The sequence below is a fragment of the Centrocercus urophasianus genome, unplaced genomic scaffold (genome assembly GCF_019232065.1).
Source record: "Centrocercus urophasianus isolate 14NV4802_14NV808 unplaced genomic scaffold, USGS_Curo_1.0 seq_20, whole genome shotgun sequence".
NCBI classification, from domain to species: Eukaryota; Metazoa; Chordata; class Aves; order Galliformes; family Phasianidae; genus Centrocercus; species Centrocercus urophasianus.
Genome location: NW_024884756.1, coordinates 2,528,825 through 2,541,912, shown reverse-complemented (window position 1 = coordinate 2,541,912; position 13,088 = coordinate 2,528,825). Strand labels below are relative to the sequence as shown.

The window sequence follows — 13,088 nt, the reverse complement described above, 5'->3', positions numbered from 1 at the left end:
TCCCTACAACATCAAAGCAGCTGCAAGAGTTTCTAGGTATATTGGGTTATTGGCGTTCCTTTATACCTCCCCTAGCGCAGCTGCTAAGCTGCTATACAGACTCACAAAAAAGGGGCAGCTATGGGACTGGGGGAAAACCGAACAGGATGCTTTCCAACAAGCAAAACTGGCAGTTAAACAAGCTCAGGCATTGGGTATGTTCGATCCTACCCTCCCAGCCGAGTTGGATGTTCATGTTACTCAAGACGGCTTCGGTTGGGGCCTGTGGCAACGCCAGAGTTCTGTTCGGACCTCCATTGGTTTCTGGTCTCAGGTTTGGCACGGAGCAGAAGAAAGATACAGTATGATTGAAAAGCAGTTATTGGCTGCCTATTCGGCATTACAGGCAGTAGAGCCAATAACTCAAACAGCTGCAGTTATAGTCAAGACCACTCTGCCAATTCAGGGGTGGGTGAAAGATCTGACCCACCTTCCTAAGACAGGGGTGGCCCAAGCACAAACAGTGGCACGATGGGTCGCCTATCTCAGCCAAAGGAGCAGTCTGTCTTCATCACCCTTGAAAGAACAACTCCAGAAGATCCTAGGCCCAGTTACGTATCACAGTGATGCACCAAAAGAAATACTGGTCGCTCCGCCAGAGAAGAGTCCCGTTCAGGAGGGAAAAATATCCTATCCCTGAAGATGCCTGGTACACAGATGGGTCCAGCAAGGGCAACCTGAGCAAGTGGAGAGCAATAGCATACCATCCTTCCACCGAGACAATCTGGTTCGATGAGGGGGATGGTCAGAGCAGCCAATGGGCAGAACTGCGAGCCGTGTGGATGGTTATAACCAAGGAACCTGGTGATGGTATCCTGAACATCTGCACAGATAGTTGGGCTGTGTACCGGGGGCTCACTCTTTGGATTGCACAGTGGGCCACCCAGGAATGGACTATCCACGTCCGACTGATCTGGGGCAAAGACATGTGGTTAGATATATGGAATACGGTCAAACACAGGACTGTACGTGTCTACCATGTTTCTGGTCATCAGCCCCTACAGTCACCGGGAAACGATGAAGCCGACACACTGGCCTGAGTTCGATGGATTGAGAATTCACCATCTGAGAACGTCGCCCGCTGGTTACATCAGAAGCTACGGCATGCTGGACAAAAGACAATGTGGGCAGCTGCTAAAGCATGGGGACTGCCCATACAACTATCTGATATCATCCAGGCATGCCAGGATTGCGATGCTTGCTCCAAGATGAGACCGAGATCGTTGCCCGAAACAACAGCCCATCTTGCTAGGGGACACAATCCTCTCCAGCGATGGCAGGTCGATTACATCGGGCCCCTTCCTCGTTCCGAAGGGGCAAGATACGCCCTGAACTGTGTCGACATTACAAGTGGGCTACTGCAGGCCTATCCAGTACCGAAAGCAAACCAGGCATATACCATCAAGGCACTCACTAAACTGATGTCTGCCTACGGGACACCTCAAGTCATCGAGAGCGACCAAGGGACTCATTTTACTGGTGCAACGATACAGCGCTGGGTAGAAGAAAACAACATCGAATGGCGATTCCACCTGCCATATAATCCAACGGGGGCAGGCCTCATCAAATGTTATAACGGTATTCTTAAGGCTGCCCTGAAGGCAGACTCCCAGTCCTTGCAGGGGTGGACGAAAAGACTGTATGAAACCCTGCGGGACCTGAATGAAAGACCTCGAGATGGCAGACCCAGTGCCCTGAGAATGTTGCAGATGACATGGGCCACCCTGCTTAGGATCCAAATTACAGGCACTGATCATCAGGTAAGACCCCAGATTGGTAACGAAAATAATCTTCTGTTCCCTGCCCCTGAGAATTTAGAGCTGGGTACCCATAAAATAAAATGGCCCTGGAAGGTGCAGGTAGGACCCAAGTGGTGTGGCCTACTTGCACCTTGGGGGAAACTATTGGAGGTGGGAGGCTCAGCAGTCCCTCCAGTAATAGGTACATGGCCTACTGATATTGTGGTCTACACTCCGATCTTTATTGATAAAGGGACCCCCATCCTGTCCCTGTGGCAGATCAGGACACCTCCTTTGGTGCCTGATATCGTAATGCAGCCGCAGATATCTGGCCAGCAGGGGTGGTACAGGCGGCCAGGACGTGCCCCAGTACAAGCGGAAGTGTTGACCCAGGATAGAAATATGGCCTGAATCTTGCCCTGGAGAGCAGACGTTCCCCTCCTGATACCTGTGAAACATCTGTATTACTCCCTGTGAGTCTGTGAGCCTTCAGGAACACCGTAAGGAACAAAATGCCACCAAGTGTTCCAGTGTTGCTGTCAGATCACGTACAACACCCAGTGATGGTCTGCATGGGACTGATGGAACATAGAACGGACCTGCACCTCAGGACCTCGTGCCTCCAGTCACATCATCGAGCACTGGCCCATAGAAGAATATAGACATCCACTGATCATCACTTGTCTTGAATTGCACCAACACACGTCACGATAAAATTGTATAAGTGTCGCGATATACCGGATCTCTGTATTAGGGAAAGCTTACCCTTTAGTTAACCTGATCATTGGTTCATGCTGTGGAGGGGTGGAGTGTATGGGAACTGCTGAGTCACGGCCTGAACCTCTGATTGATCACCTGAGGCGAGCCATGAGCCAGCCAGAGGAGCACAGGTGAAGGCAATTCAGCTGCCCTGCTGAAAGGGGTGCAGCCAGGCTCCTCCTAGACCTATTGAAGAGCTGGCTACCAGAGGGGAAGGATCTCTTCTGGAGATCACCTCTCTTGGTGTTTTGTGGTGAGCTCAGCTGAAGGGTAAGCTCTTCCACTAATTCTCTTTTGTGATCGTTGTCTACTTTGCCTAACTCTCTTGATTATATTGTGATTATAACATCTTGATATCTATTGATTATACAAGCAGTAAAGGGCTAAACCAAGCTTGCATAAGCTTACACAGTGTTTTTTAACACAGTTTTTTAAACAGCACTTTTAAGGTGGTTTGATAGCAAATGATCCCATTTGCAGGTGATAAACATAACTTCTTGTGACCTCTTGAGGGGTCGACTGCTTTGACTTTGCTGTACTTACTGTGGTTTCAGATGTTTCTTCTCAAAACAAGTTGACTTGCAAAAAAAGAAGAGCCTCTCCCTATTTCTGAAGCTCTGCATTTGCTGTCCTGCTCCCAGGACCAGGTTCAGTGATGTTCACACTGCATGCCCATACCAGTGCTCAGGCAGCATGCCCACCTCACTCAAAGCACGCCTCAAGCTCCCCAACCATTCATCTCTGAAACACTCAGGGCATTTCTGAGCCATGCTCAAAGGAGGACAGTATGGAGACTGGCTCTGCAAGTGCGAGCTCAGAACCACGGATGGACTCTGCTTATTTATAGCAGGGCTGGCTAAACTAAAATAGTTATCCCAAAAGCAAGGCATGCTATATATACTCACACACAAGTGACTTGTTCATTTGAAGTTGGCAGTGCAGAGACAAGATGTCTGCCCTATGGCAGGTCTGGAAGCCAAGATCACATGGACAAGGCCATTAGGAAAGCCACATTTCTCTGACCCTCAATTCTGGGCTGTGTATGCCCATCACCAGCTAAATCAGACCATAACCTCACTTGTGTCCAGCTAACCAGAGCTCGCAATCAAATGGCTTTCAGCACAGCCCAGAGCCGTAAAGTCACTAACCCTGTGGCTCAGGACGACAGCAGAATTCAGGTGCTATCAAACAGATAGCTGTATAAAAGCACCCAAGCTGAAGCTAAGCATTTAACAATTCCTAAGCAACTGATAATTTATAAGCAACCTGAGGTCTTCCCTCTGTTTCAGCCACTCTTAGGATGGAGGTGAGACCCCTGCGTTGGGCAGCACACTGATGGCAGACAGAAAGGACCAGCGAAGGGAAGCAGGAGACAGAAACTAAGGAGAAAAAGCAGCCCTCCCTATGGGCAGGCAGCAGGCAAGTTTCTAGTCTTGTTTTCAAACCTCCAGGCAGTGCCCTTAGTTCTGGATGCTGCTGATTTTTCAATCCTGCAGCTCCTCCTTAAAGTCGGGGTGATTTGCGCTGCTCGTATTGATGAGCTAATATTTCCTTGCAGCAGTCAGAGTCAGGAGGAACCAGCACACACCACTGAAAAGGAGCCCTCCAGAGGCTCTCCAGACAGGTCAGTGTCCTTGCACAACTTTTACTCAGAGAAACAGGCACAGAGAAACAACCTGCAGCAGTCAGAGCCAGAAAGAAGAGATTACTGGAGTTATTCTTGCCCGGTGGCTGTAGTAAAACCTTTGACCTGTGCCCTACTGAAATGTCACAAGGTCCTCCAAGGAGAAAGGTTGAGAGCAGTGCAGAAAGGTCTGCGAGTGGTTTTTGAGGTGTTCAGGTCACCCAATGCTGGGCTGGAATATTCGATTCCTATCACTCCCGGGGCATCATTACATCAGGCAAGCATAAAACTGAAGGCAATCCCTATTCTTGGGAAAACTAGCAATGCTTAGTCTCAGCCAGAGAAGCTTATTTTGGGTATGAGCAGTCGAGCAAGATACATCACAGCAGAGAAGCTCGGCCATTTCTTTGGAGCAACTGGAGAAAAACCGGTGGTTTGGGTGTAGCTCTGGCGGCAGCCGCTCATCCATCTGTCCTGCCACTGCCTACTGTCTGTCGGCTTCCTGGTGCAGAAATGAGATTTAACTGAAACCATGGATGAGCGATGCCCTCTAGTGGGTTTGGCTCACCGGGAACTGGAGGAAGCCCCATCCATGATGTGCCCACCCAAGGGACACATCCCTGGGCTGCCCGGGACTGTCTCCACCAGCCAGTTCTTAAGGCACTGCCTTCTATCAAAGCTCTCAGCAAAAGCATCCGCCTCATCTCAGGCACATCCTCAGGCAGGGAATATAACTCCAAAAATCCAAATGAACATTGATGGTGTTTCCCAGGCCCGTATTTTGAATATATGGATACAAACAAGTTTTTCTGGAGCCATTGGATTTTCATTTGTGATGAGAAACATCCTGCAGCATTCCCAGCTTAAGGTATCGATACCCCCTGCACCTCAGTCTTTCCCAAACCCTGGGAAAGGGTTTCAAAGCCCTCCGCTGTACCACTGTAACCATTCACTGTTCACCTAAAGCCCTGAAAAAAGAACAATACCATAAGAATGCTGGTTTCCCACCTGCTGCAGGCAAGGGACTGGAAGCCATTTCTGTGCTGAGAAAATTACACCAACCTCAGATGGTCTGTGATTTCCCAGGGTTGTTAGGTATCTTCTTCAAAGGCTTCCCAGATCCGTTCTGGCTTGGGTAGAGCCCATGAGAGGGAGCCTGGGTAGGAGAGACTCTTCTGCCTTATGAAAAAGCAGCTTTGTTCAGGGTGCACAGGAGCATAAGTGAGCCAGTTTAGGGAGGATGTGTCCCCAGACAAAAGGAATTCCCTGTCATTTGGCTAGCAAGCCAACACAACTCAGGCAGGCTTACAAAACTGATTCAAATCAGTGGGGGATTTCCTCTCATGTGACTTCTGTGACTTGGCTGTCTGTAAATGGTGTTTCAGTACACATATGAGAAGTAACAGAGCCCCATCAGTCAGACCTTGGAGATCACAAGACGTGCTCTTCATTGCACAACAGGGATAAGTGTTTTTGATCTGGCTTTTAGAATCATAGAATCTATTTGAGTTGGAAAAGACCCTTAAAGGCTACCTGGTCCAACTGCCAAGCAGTGAACAGGAACACCTACAGCTCCACAAGGTGCTCAGAGCCCTGTCCAGTCTGACCTTGAGTGTCTGCAGGGATGGGGCATCCCCTGCCTCTCTGGAGAACCTGTGCCAGTGCTTCACTACCCTCACTGTAAAACACTTTTTCCTTATATCCAATCTAAATTTCTCTTTTTTTATTTTTATTTCCCCTCATCCTTTCCCTTTAGGACTCTTTCTTTCTCCCTGCTCCCTGATGCCATTAGGACTAGGCTTTGTTGCACTCCCAGAAAGATTTAGGAGCTGCTGCTTGAAAGAAAGGTACTAAATATCATGAGGCTAGTGCTAGAAATACAAAAGCTATCTTCATTTAGGTTGTTAACGATCTGCAGATCTCCCTGTTCTTGCCCCTGATGGGCTATCCCAACGCATTAACACATTGTGCTTCTTCCCCTGAGGATGTGAGCATTTGAACAAGAGCCTCCTACGAAGCACCCAGCCACCTGTGCTAACTATAGCTATTAGTTTAATTGAAAAGCAGGAGAAGCCCAAGTGCTCAGGTTTTTTCCTCTCTTTGTCTGCCCCTTGCTGGCTTGTCTGCTGAAGCCCTTTGCTGAAGAAGTGGGTGTGCTGCTTCCCACCAGCTCCAAAAAAACAATGCGCTTTGGCAGCCCCGGGTCCGAGTTATCAGAACCTACATCCTGGCACGAGACCGAAGGAAGCCTAACCCACGTCAGCAGAAACTGCTGCGCCGTAACAGCCTGCTCCAGCCTGCCCTGTACCCAGCCCTCAATCTCTGCTGCAGGATGCCACAAAACAGCCACGGAACTGAGTGACAGTGCAGAGGGCAGGGTTTACATCCCAGCCTCTCCCTACCAGCAGGAGGGTTTAAGGTTCACCAGCTCACCTGTCAACTTTGGCACCATTTTCCAGGAGCTGCCGGCTTGCCTTGCCTGAGTTTCGCTTTTCTTTTCCTGCAACAAGGAGGCAGCCAGGGAGGTCGGACGAGGCTGTTATCATCTGTTGAGGCCGTTCCCGTCCTCTGCGACCCCCGTGTAGGAAGAAAGCAAGGCTGCGTACAGGTAACTCTTTCCTCTGCCTTGTACGGCTGCACCCACCTCTTCCAAGCCACCTGTCCCCCCCAGACCCATGGGAGTTGCCTTCCCACCAAAAAACAGCCCCTGATCATGGCCATAAAGGCAGCCCACTCTCTGAATCCCCAGCCAGTGCAGGGGTCTCTGCTTGCTGCTAGCTTATTTCTGTCCATCTGGGTCATTAATGACCTCAGCTCAGAGGAGATTGCATTGAGAAATCGGCACTACGTCTCTCCAGCGCTGTTTGCACACGGAAGTGTTTGTGCAGCTCAGGTTTTTGTGTTTCCTACTAAACTTTGCTTAAGACTGCTTGTACACCAAGTGACTGCCACTGAGCTGAACGTCAGCAGCAGGAAAGTGGGGAGGCAGTTTGCTAGCACCATCTGGGGCAAAAAGACCTCATGGGCCAAACTTGCAGGGCTGGGCACTGCAGAATCACAGCGCATGGGCAGAAGCACAGATTCACAGAATTGTTGGAGTTGGAAGGGACCTCTAAAAGCCATCCAGTCCAATTCCCCTGCAATGAACAGGGACAGCTACAGCTCCATCAGGAGCTCAGAGCCCTGAGCCCAGCCTGTAATACTGGGGTCCTGCTTTTTCTAAGGAGCTTCTACATCTCTACAGAAAGTCAGCAAGCATCTCGCATGGTTTTTGTGTCTTTTAGTTTAGAGCTTCTGGTTTGGAGAGACTCAGCTTTATGTGCTGCTGTGCAGGGCCAAGGTTTGGAGACCCTTATGGGGCATTTCCAACTCGGGATATTCCGATTTATGATTCTATTTGTTTTGCTTTCTTGCTGTTCTCCTCGGATGAAAAGGGAGGTGCACCCCCTGCATCTTCTCAAGACGAAAAAGAAATTGTTTGGCAAAGCTTCCTGTCCTTAATAGCTGTTTGCTTGTAGGAGAAGTTTGAAAGGAAATTTTCCTGCAATTGCAGTAATTGTTGAGTGAGTTTTATTCAAGTATCAATGCAATCTTCTGGGGTTAAATTGAGATAGCTTCAGGGGCATTTTAAGAAGCAGCAGTATGAAATAATGAGAAACAGAGCTCATATACAGATGAAATTCAGACAGCTTCTTGTGAAGGCAGCCTGCATTGATTATGGGGGCAAACAGGTGAGGCACAGAGAAAAATTAAAGGCCTGAAGCCTGCCAGATTGCAGGGGAGAGATTGAAATGAAGGGACAGGCAGCATGCAGAAACAAGGGGCTTTTGTAAGAGGAGGGAGACACGGGGCTGAGAGAAGGGCATGGGGTGTGAACCCACTGCTCAGAGACTGAGTTGGATTATCCCAGTGTAACTTTTAACCCAATCCCTCAATAAGTGCACAATGTCAGCGTAAGGTATCCCAAGAAGGGGTGCTCAAGAGCAAGGCACACTCCTAATTTATGTTTCTCTGTCAGCAGCTCTCCCCAGCATGTCCTTAAAGAACATTTCTGCGTCTTCAAGGAGATGCATGCAAACAAATCTCCTTGTCCACATGCAAGCATGCCTCTTGCATCAGGTTTCTTCTTAAAGATTTCCACTCTCTGATCACAGCTGATAGTCCAAGGCAATGGCAGGTACACTGGGCTGTTATGTTTAATTCAGCCTATTTTGAAGCCAAACCACGCTCACCCAACTGCCACTGGTAGTGAATTCATGCTGGTGGACCTGGGATCACTGCTGACACATTGTGATGGAGCCAATTTCCTTGCAGGACATGGCGCAGACAGTGGTGCCAGGCAGCTCCCCGGGGGATAACCGTCCCACCTACATCTACAAGATGGTCCTGCTGGGAAACACATCAGTGGGAAAGTCAAGCCTTGCCTACAGATACGTGAAAAATGACTTCAAGGAGTCGCTGCCTACTGTAGGATGTGAGTGAGCTGCTTCGATCCATTTCCTTCTGCCTTGTGCTGTAAGCAAAGCCACATCCAAACCACAGAGGCTCGATTTACTTCTGCTCATTGGAGGCAGCTTAGCAGCAAAGTGAGGGAACCTGGGTTCCAAATCATACAGTCCCATCTGTCTTTTACATGTTTGGACACCTACACCTGTTTGGACACCTACACCTGTTTGGACACCTACACCTGTTTGGACACCTCAGAAGCATCTGCTCGAGGTTCTTCACCCAGGTGTGGATCCAGGAGCACAGTGGGGCAAACCTCTTTCCCACTGTTCTGCTCTGCCCAACCATGCTGAACAACCCCAGGCAGGGCACACATCAAAACTTGTGTGTCCACCCAAAGCTGCCAAAAAGAAGGGCCACCAGCCCTGCTTGGTGACACGCTGTCCCTTCAAGTGTTACTGTATAATCAGTGAATATTAAGATGTTATAATTACAAAATAAACAAGAGAGTTAGGCAAAGCAGATGATGATAACAAAAAGAGAATAGATAGAAAGCTCACCTGTGTCCTGAGCTCACTCACAAAACTCCAGCAGAGCAGATCTCCAGAAGAAATTCTTCCCTACTGGTAGCCAGCTCTCAAATAGGTCTAGGAGCACAGCTGAATTGCCTTCACCTGTGCTCCTCTGGCTGACTCATGGCTCACTTCAGGTTATCAATCAGAGGTTCAGGCCGTGACTGAGCAGCTCACATACAGCTGCCCACCACCAGTCCATGGCTATGCTGTGAAACTCTTCAGGTTCAGATAGCTCTATTGGACATTGCTGTGATCTCCTACCCTGTTGTCATTCACAGCAGCTACCACAGCAGTGGTGTTGTCATCAAAGCAGACATCTCCACGCCAAACTCTACACAGCACCATGTGAGCTGATTGGCTCAGGGTGCCTTTGAGAAAAACCCATCCAGTTTTGTGCATTGCAGCATTGTCACCACCCCTACAGCAGCAGACCAGAGCCCTCCACCACATATCTTGCAGGCTCCTTCTTCACACAGACAATCCAACTAGAGACAGCCACCATCAAGCTGGAGATCTGGGACACGGCTGGCCAAGAGAAGTACCACAGTGTCTGCCACCTCTACTACCGTGGTGCCCACGCTGCACTCCTTGTTTATGACCTCACTAATAAGGTGAGATGGTGGATGCACATCCTGTCCACATGAAAACACTGCTATGTGGCAGTGGAGCTGGTGGGACAGGCATCCGGATGTGTCCCTGATAAAGCAGAAGGGATCACAAACTCTAAGCAAATAAGTGTCCCACTGGGATGCATCAGCAACCGCAGAGCCCAGGGGCTCCTATCAAAGTTTCCTGTATCTGCATCAGGAGTGGCTATCCCTTTTCCCCAGGAAACATTCAACAGAGCGAAGCAGTGGCTGGTGGAACTGGAGAAGGAGTTCCTTCCTGATGAAATTGTCATTGCTTTGGTGGGCAACAAGACAGACCTGGCTGATGAACGGGAGATTGCAGCTGAGGTGAGCACACACCATGTCCCCTTTGCAAGCATTAAGACACATCTTAGCAGAGCCTTTTCTTCCCACGTGGCATCCCTCTTGCTCTGCCAGGTGGTCTCCCCATTGCTGAGTGGCATTCAGGAGCCCTGCCTTGTCCCCATGGGTCCCCAAGGCTACACTGTCCCTTGGCACAGGGGAAACAATACTGCTCTTCTCCTCCTAGGATGGGGAAGAGTTTGCAAGGAGCAGAAGCCTGCTCTTCATGGAGACGTCTGCAAAATCCAACCACCAAGTAAATGACATCTTTATGGCCGTAGGTAAGGTGGCTCCAGGTGAGAACCAAAGTGGGGGAACCATGGGTCCTGGCTCTCCCAAACCTCCTGTGCAACATGGGGCACAGCAGAGCTGCTCTGTCCCCAGTCTGATGCCACATCCTCACACTGGGAACCAGTGTGAATGCTCTGCTCTACCTCTTGCTATAAGAAGAATATTTAGAGAAGACAATGGGCTCTTCTTGCCTATGCTTCCAGGCTACAGGTGGCTTCTCCCCAAAGCCCAGCTGGCAAGCAAGGGCTGCTTTACAGCTTGTGTCCCTCCTGCCAGGTTGGAGGAGGCAGTGGCTGTGGTGGCACAGCATCGCATTACCTAGGACAGACAACTCCATGCCAAGATGCAGCATTAGAGGTGCAGAGATCAAAGCCACTATGTTTTTTGGGTTAAGTACCCGACCTGGGTATACATACCTGACCTGACCTGTGGCCCCAGCACATCTGTCCTTCAAATGACATCACCACGCTGGCTAGAAGTTGCTGGGAGGAACCTACATGGTGGCAGTAGGGTGGGACAGAGCAGCAGGTGCATCCCAACATGCATTGGCTGACCCCCATGCCCTGACAAGAGAGGTGATGCTGTGGCTCTGTGCTCCCCGTCAGCCCGAGAGCTCCTACGGCGTGAAGGTGAGAAGGCAGCTGTCCCATCCACGAGTGGCAGGCAGCGTTTGGACCTGCGGGCAAGCGGGACGAAGAGGGTGTGCTGCCATGTCTGAGGGGCCACGGGCTCCTCACAGGACGTGGGGCTGGACCTTGTGCTGTTGGCATCGGTGGCCGAGGGGTGACAACACAGGATAGCTCACAGTCAATGTGGAGCAATGATCCTTCTGCCCATCTTCTGCCAGTGAATGCATGCAGACCCTCAACAGGATCTTGTGATGGTGTTCTCCAGAAGTGAGTGGGGAAGTCCACTGTCAAGAAGCAGCCCGGCTGGGGACATCCCCCTGCCCCAGCCATGCGCCAGCTTCCCCAGACTCAAGAGAGTTTGGCTTGTGGAGCCCATCCCAACAACTTCAAGACTTGACTGCCAATAAAAAGCAGCTCATCTTAGCCGCATCCTTTTCTCTGCCCTGGGTGCCAATGTGCAGGAGGTCTGGAGATGGTGAGGACCAGAGCGTGGCAATGTAGTCCTCATCAGATGCTCCAGCTGTCAAGAACTTCTGGTTCCTATGGCCAGGAATCTCCCCTCTCCTGCCCCTATACACCACCACCCTCTGTGACACCTGCCCAGCACTGAGATGGGTGTGGGATGGGGGAATCCTTCCCAGCTTCTTCCTCCTCCTGCCTAAATCCCCTTTGTTAGTTAGGCAGCTAATTTGATAGCAGCTAATTGCCACTTGCCTCATTCCTCCCAGATTAACCCTTTCTTCCTTAGGCAGTCCTGATCCCTGCTGTCCATCCTTAGCTTGCATTTGGGATCCACATCATCCTCACTGCAAACTGGGGAATGGGTAAAGCAATGGAGATTTGTGAGAGGGGTGTCACAGCGTGAGTGAAGCCCTCCCAACCTATGCCATGAAAACAGGGGCTCTGTAGTGATGTGGGGGGCTTGGTGTTCTCAGGGGTGTTGACACTGTGGGGATCCCATAGGATTCTCTTGCAGAAAGACAGGAGAGCCCCCAGGGCTTAATTTTAGGTGATACCACCATCACTAGAGCTCATGTCCTGTCCCACCCCAACCCCCCCCCCCCAAGCACTGGGTTTTGGAGCAGAGAGTCAGCGCTATGTAGGAGGAGAGGAAAAAAGGCTTTTATTGGCATCCCGCATCTTCAACTCAGGCACTTTGCTGCTCCCGGGGGGGCTGGGTGTGCGGGGGGATGCAGGCAGGATGCAGGACAGCCCCCCTGGGTTGGGCACTTTCCCCAAGTGCTCGCCGTCGCCCGAATCGCCCCACGGGCCTGATGCCACGGCCGGTGTACCAGAAGGGGTCGATGTCTGGGTCTGCAAAGAGAGAGACGAGAAACAGTCGGTGCAGTGAGGCACAGCGCGTGGGGAAGAAAGAAAGGGACCGAGGGGAGAGAGGAGTGCTCGGGACTGCCTGCCGGGCTGCTGCAAAGCGACACCGCTCGAACCTATGGGGGGACCAGGGAGGGTCCTGGGGGTTCCCTTACTCCTGCTCTCCTTACTCCTGATTTCCATGGAGTGCACACGGAGGCGGCCGGCGGCGGGCAGGGCCATGCAGGTGAGGAGCAAGCACAGCAGGCAGGTGGCCCCCAGCTTCATCCCCGAGGCTCTCCCTCGACAGCGGCTCGGCAAACGGCGACAATCCCAACCTGCGGGCACATATACAGAGCAATCGCGTTCTGAGGGTGTCACGAAGCCGGCGGCTTCCCTTGGCTGGACCCTGATCTGGTTGGTAGAGAAATGATGGAGAAAGCGCGTCCCTGCCGCGGGAACGCCATCAGGGAATGCCATGGGGGAAAGCCAGCCCCATCCGGATCCCATCGCAGCATCCCGGGACCGGCGGCAGGCTCAATCCCAGGAGGTGGGAGGAGATGAAGTTTGCAGCAGCCCCACCTGCAGCCGAAGCCGTCGGTTCGGGGAAAGCAGCCGTGAGAGCCCTCGCCGCGCTCCCTTCGCCCCGCGCTTACCTCGGTCCCGCAGCGCCCGGTGCCGTCCCGCGGAGCCCAGCGCTCTCCCTG

At 51.3% G+C, this 13,088-nt stretch overlaps 2 protein-coding genes across 4 annotated transcripts; one reads left to right on the top strand and one right to left on the bottom strand.

The window, feature by feature from the left end:
- Window positions 1-6,602: 6,602 nt before the first annotated feature.
- Window positions 6,603-11,496, top strand: RAB17 (RAB17, member RAS oncogene family). Its single transcript, XM_042822433.1, has 6 exons — window positions 6,603-6,769; window positions 8,476-8,635; window positions 9,642-9,793; window positions 10,013-10,138; window positions 10,341-10,434; window positions 11,050-11,496. The coding sequence occupies exons 2-6, from the start codon at window positions 8,479-8,481 to the stop codon at window positions 11,160-11,162; spliced, it is 642 nt and encodes a 213-aa protein (XP_042678367.1). The 5' UTR covers window positions 6,603-6,769; window positions 8,476-8,478; the 3' UTR covers window positions 11,163-11,496.
- Window positions 11,497-12,182: 686 nt separating this feature from the next.
- Window positions 12,183-13,073, bottom strand: PRLH (prolactin releasing hormone). 3 transcript variants are annotated; one of them, XM_042822436.1, is made up of 3 exons: window positions 13,038-13,073; window positions 12,558-12,719; window positions 12,183-12,387 (listed from the first exon to the last, which is right to left on the bottom strand). In XM_042822436.1, the coding sequence occupies exons 2-3, from the start codon at window positions 12,667-12,669 to the stop codon at window positions 12,221-12,223; spliced, it is 279 nt and encodes a 92-aa protein (XP_042678370.1). In that variant the 5' UTR covers window positions 12,670-12,719; window positions 13,038-13,073; the 3' UTR covers window positions 12,183-12,220. The 3 variants fall into 3 exon arrangements, with proteins under 3 accessions (XP_042678370.1, XP_042678368.1, XP_042678369.1); XM_042822434.1 differs by lacking the exon at window positions 13,038-13,073 and having other exon boundaries at window positions 12,558-12,987; XM_042822435.1 differs by lacking the exon at window positions 13,038-13,073 and having other exon boundaries at window positions 12,573-12,987.
- Window positions 13,074-13,088: the final 15 nt, after the last annotated feature.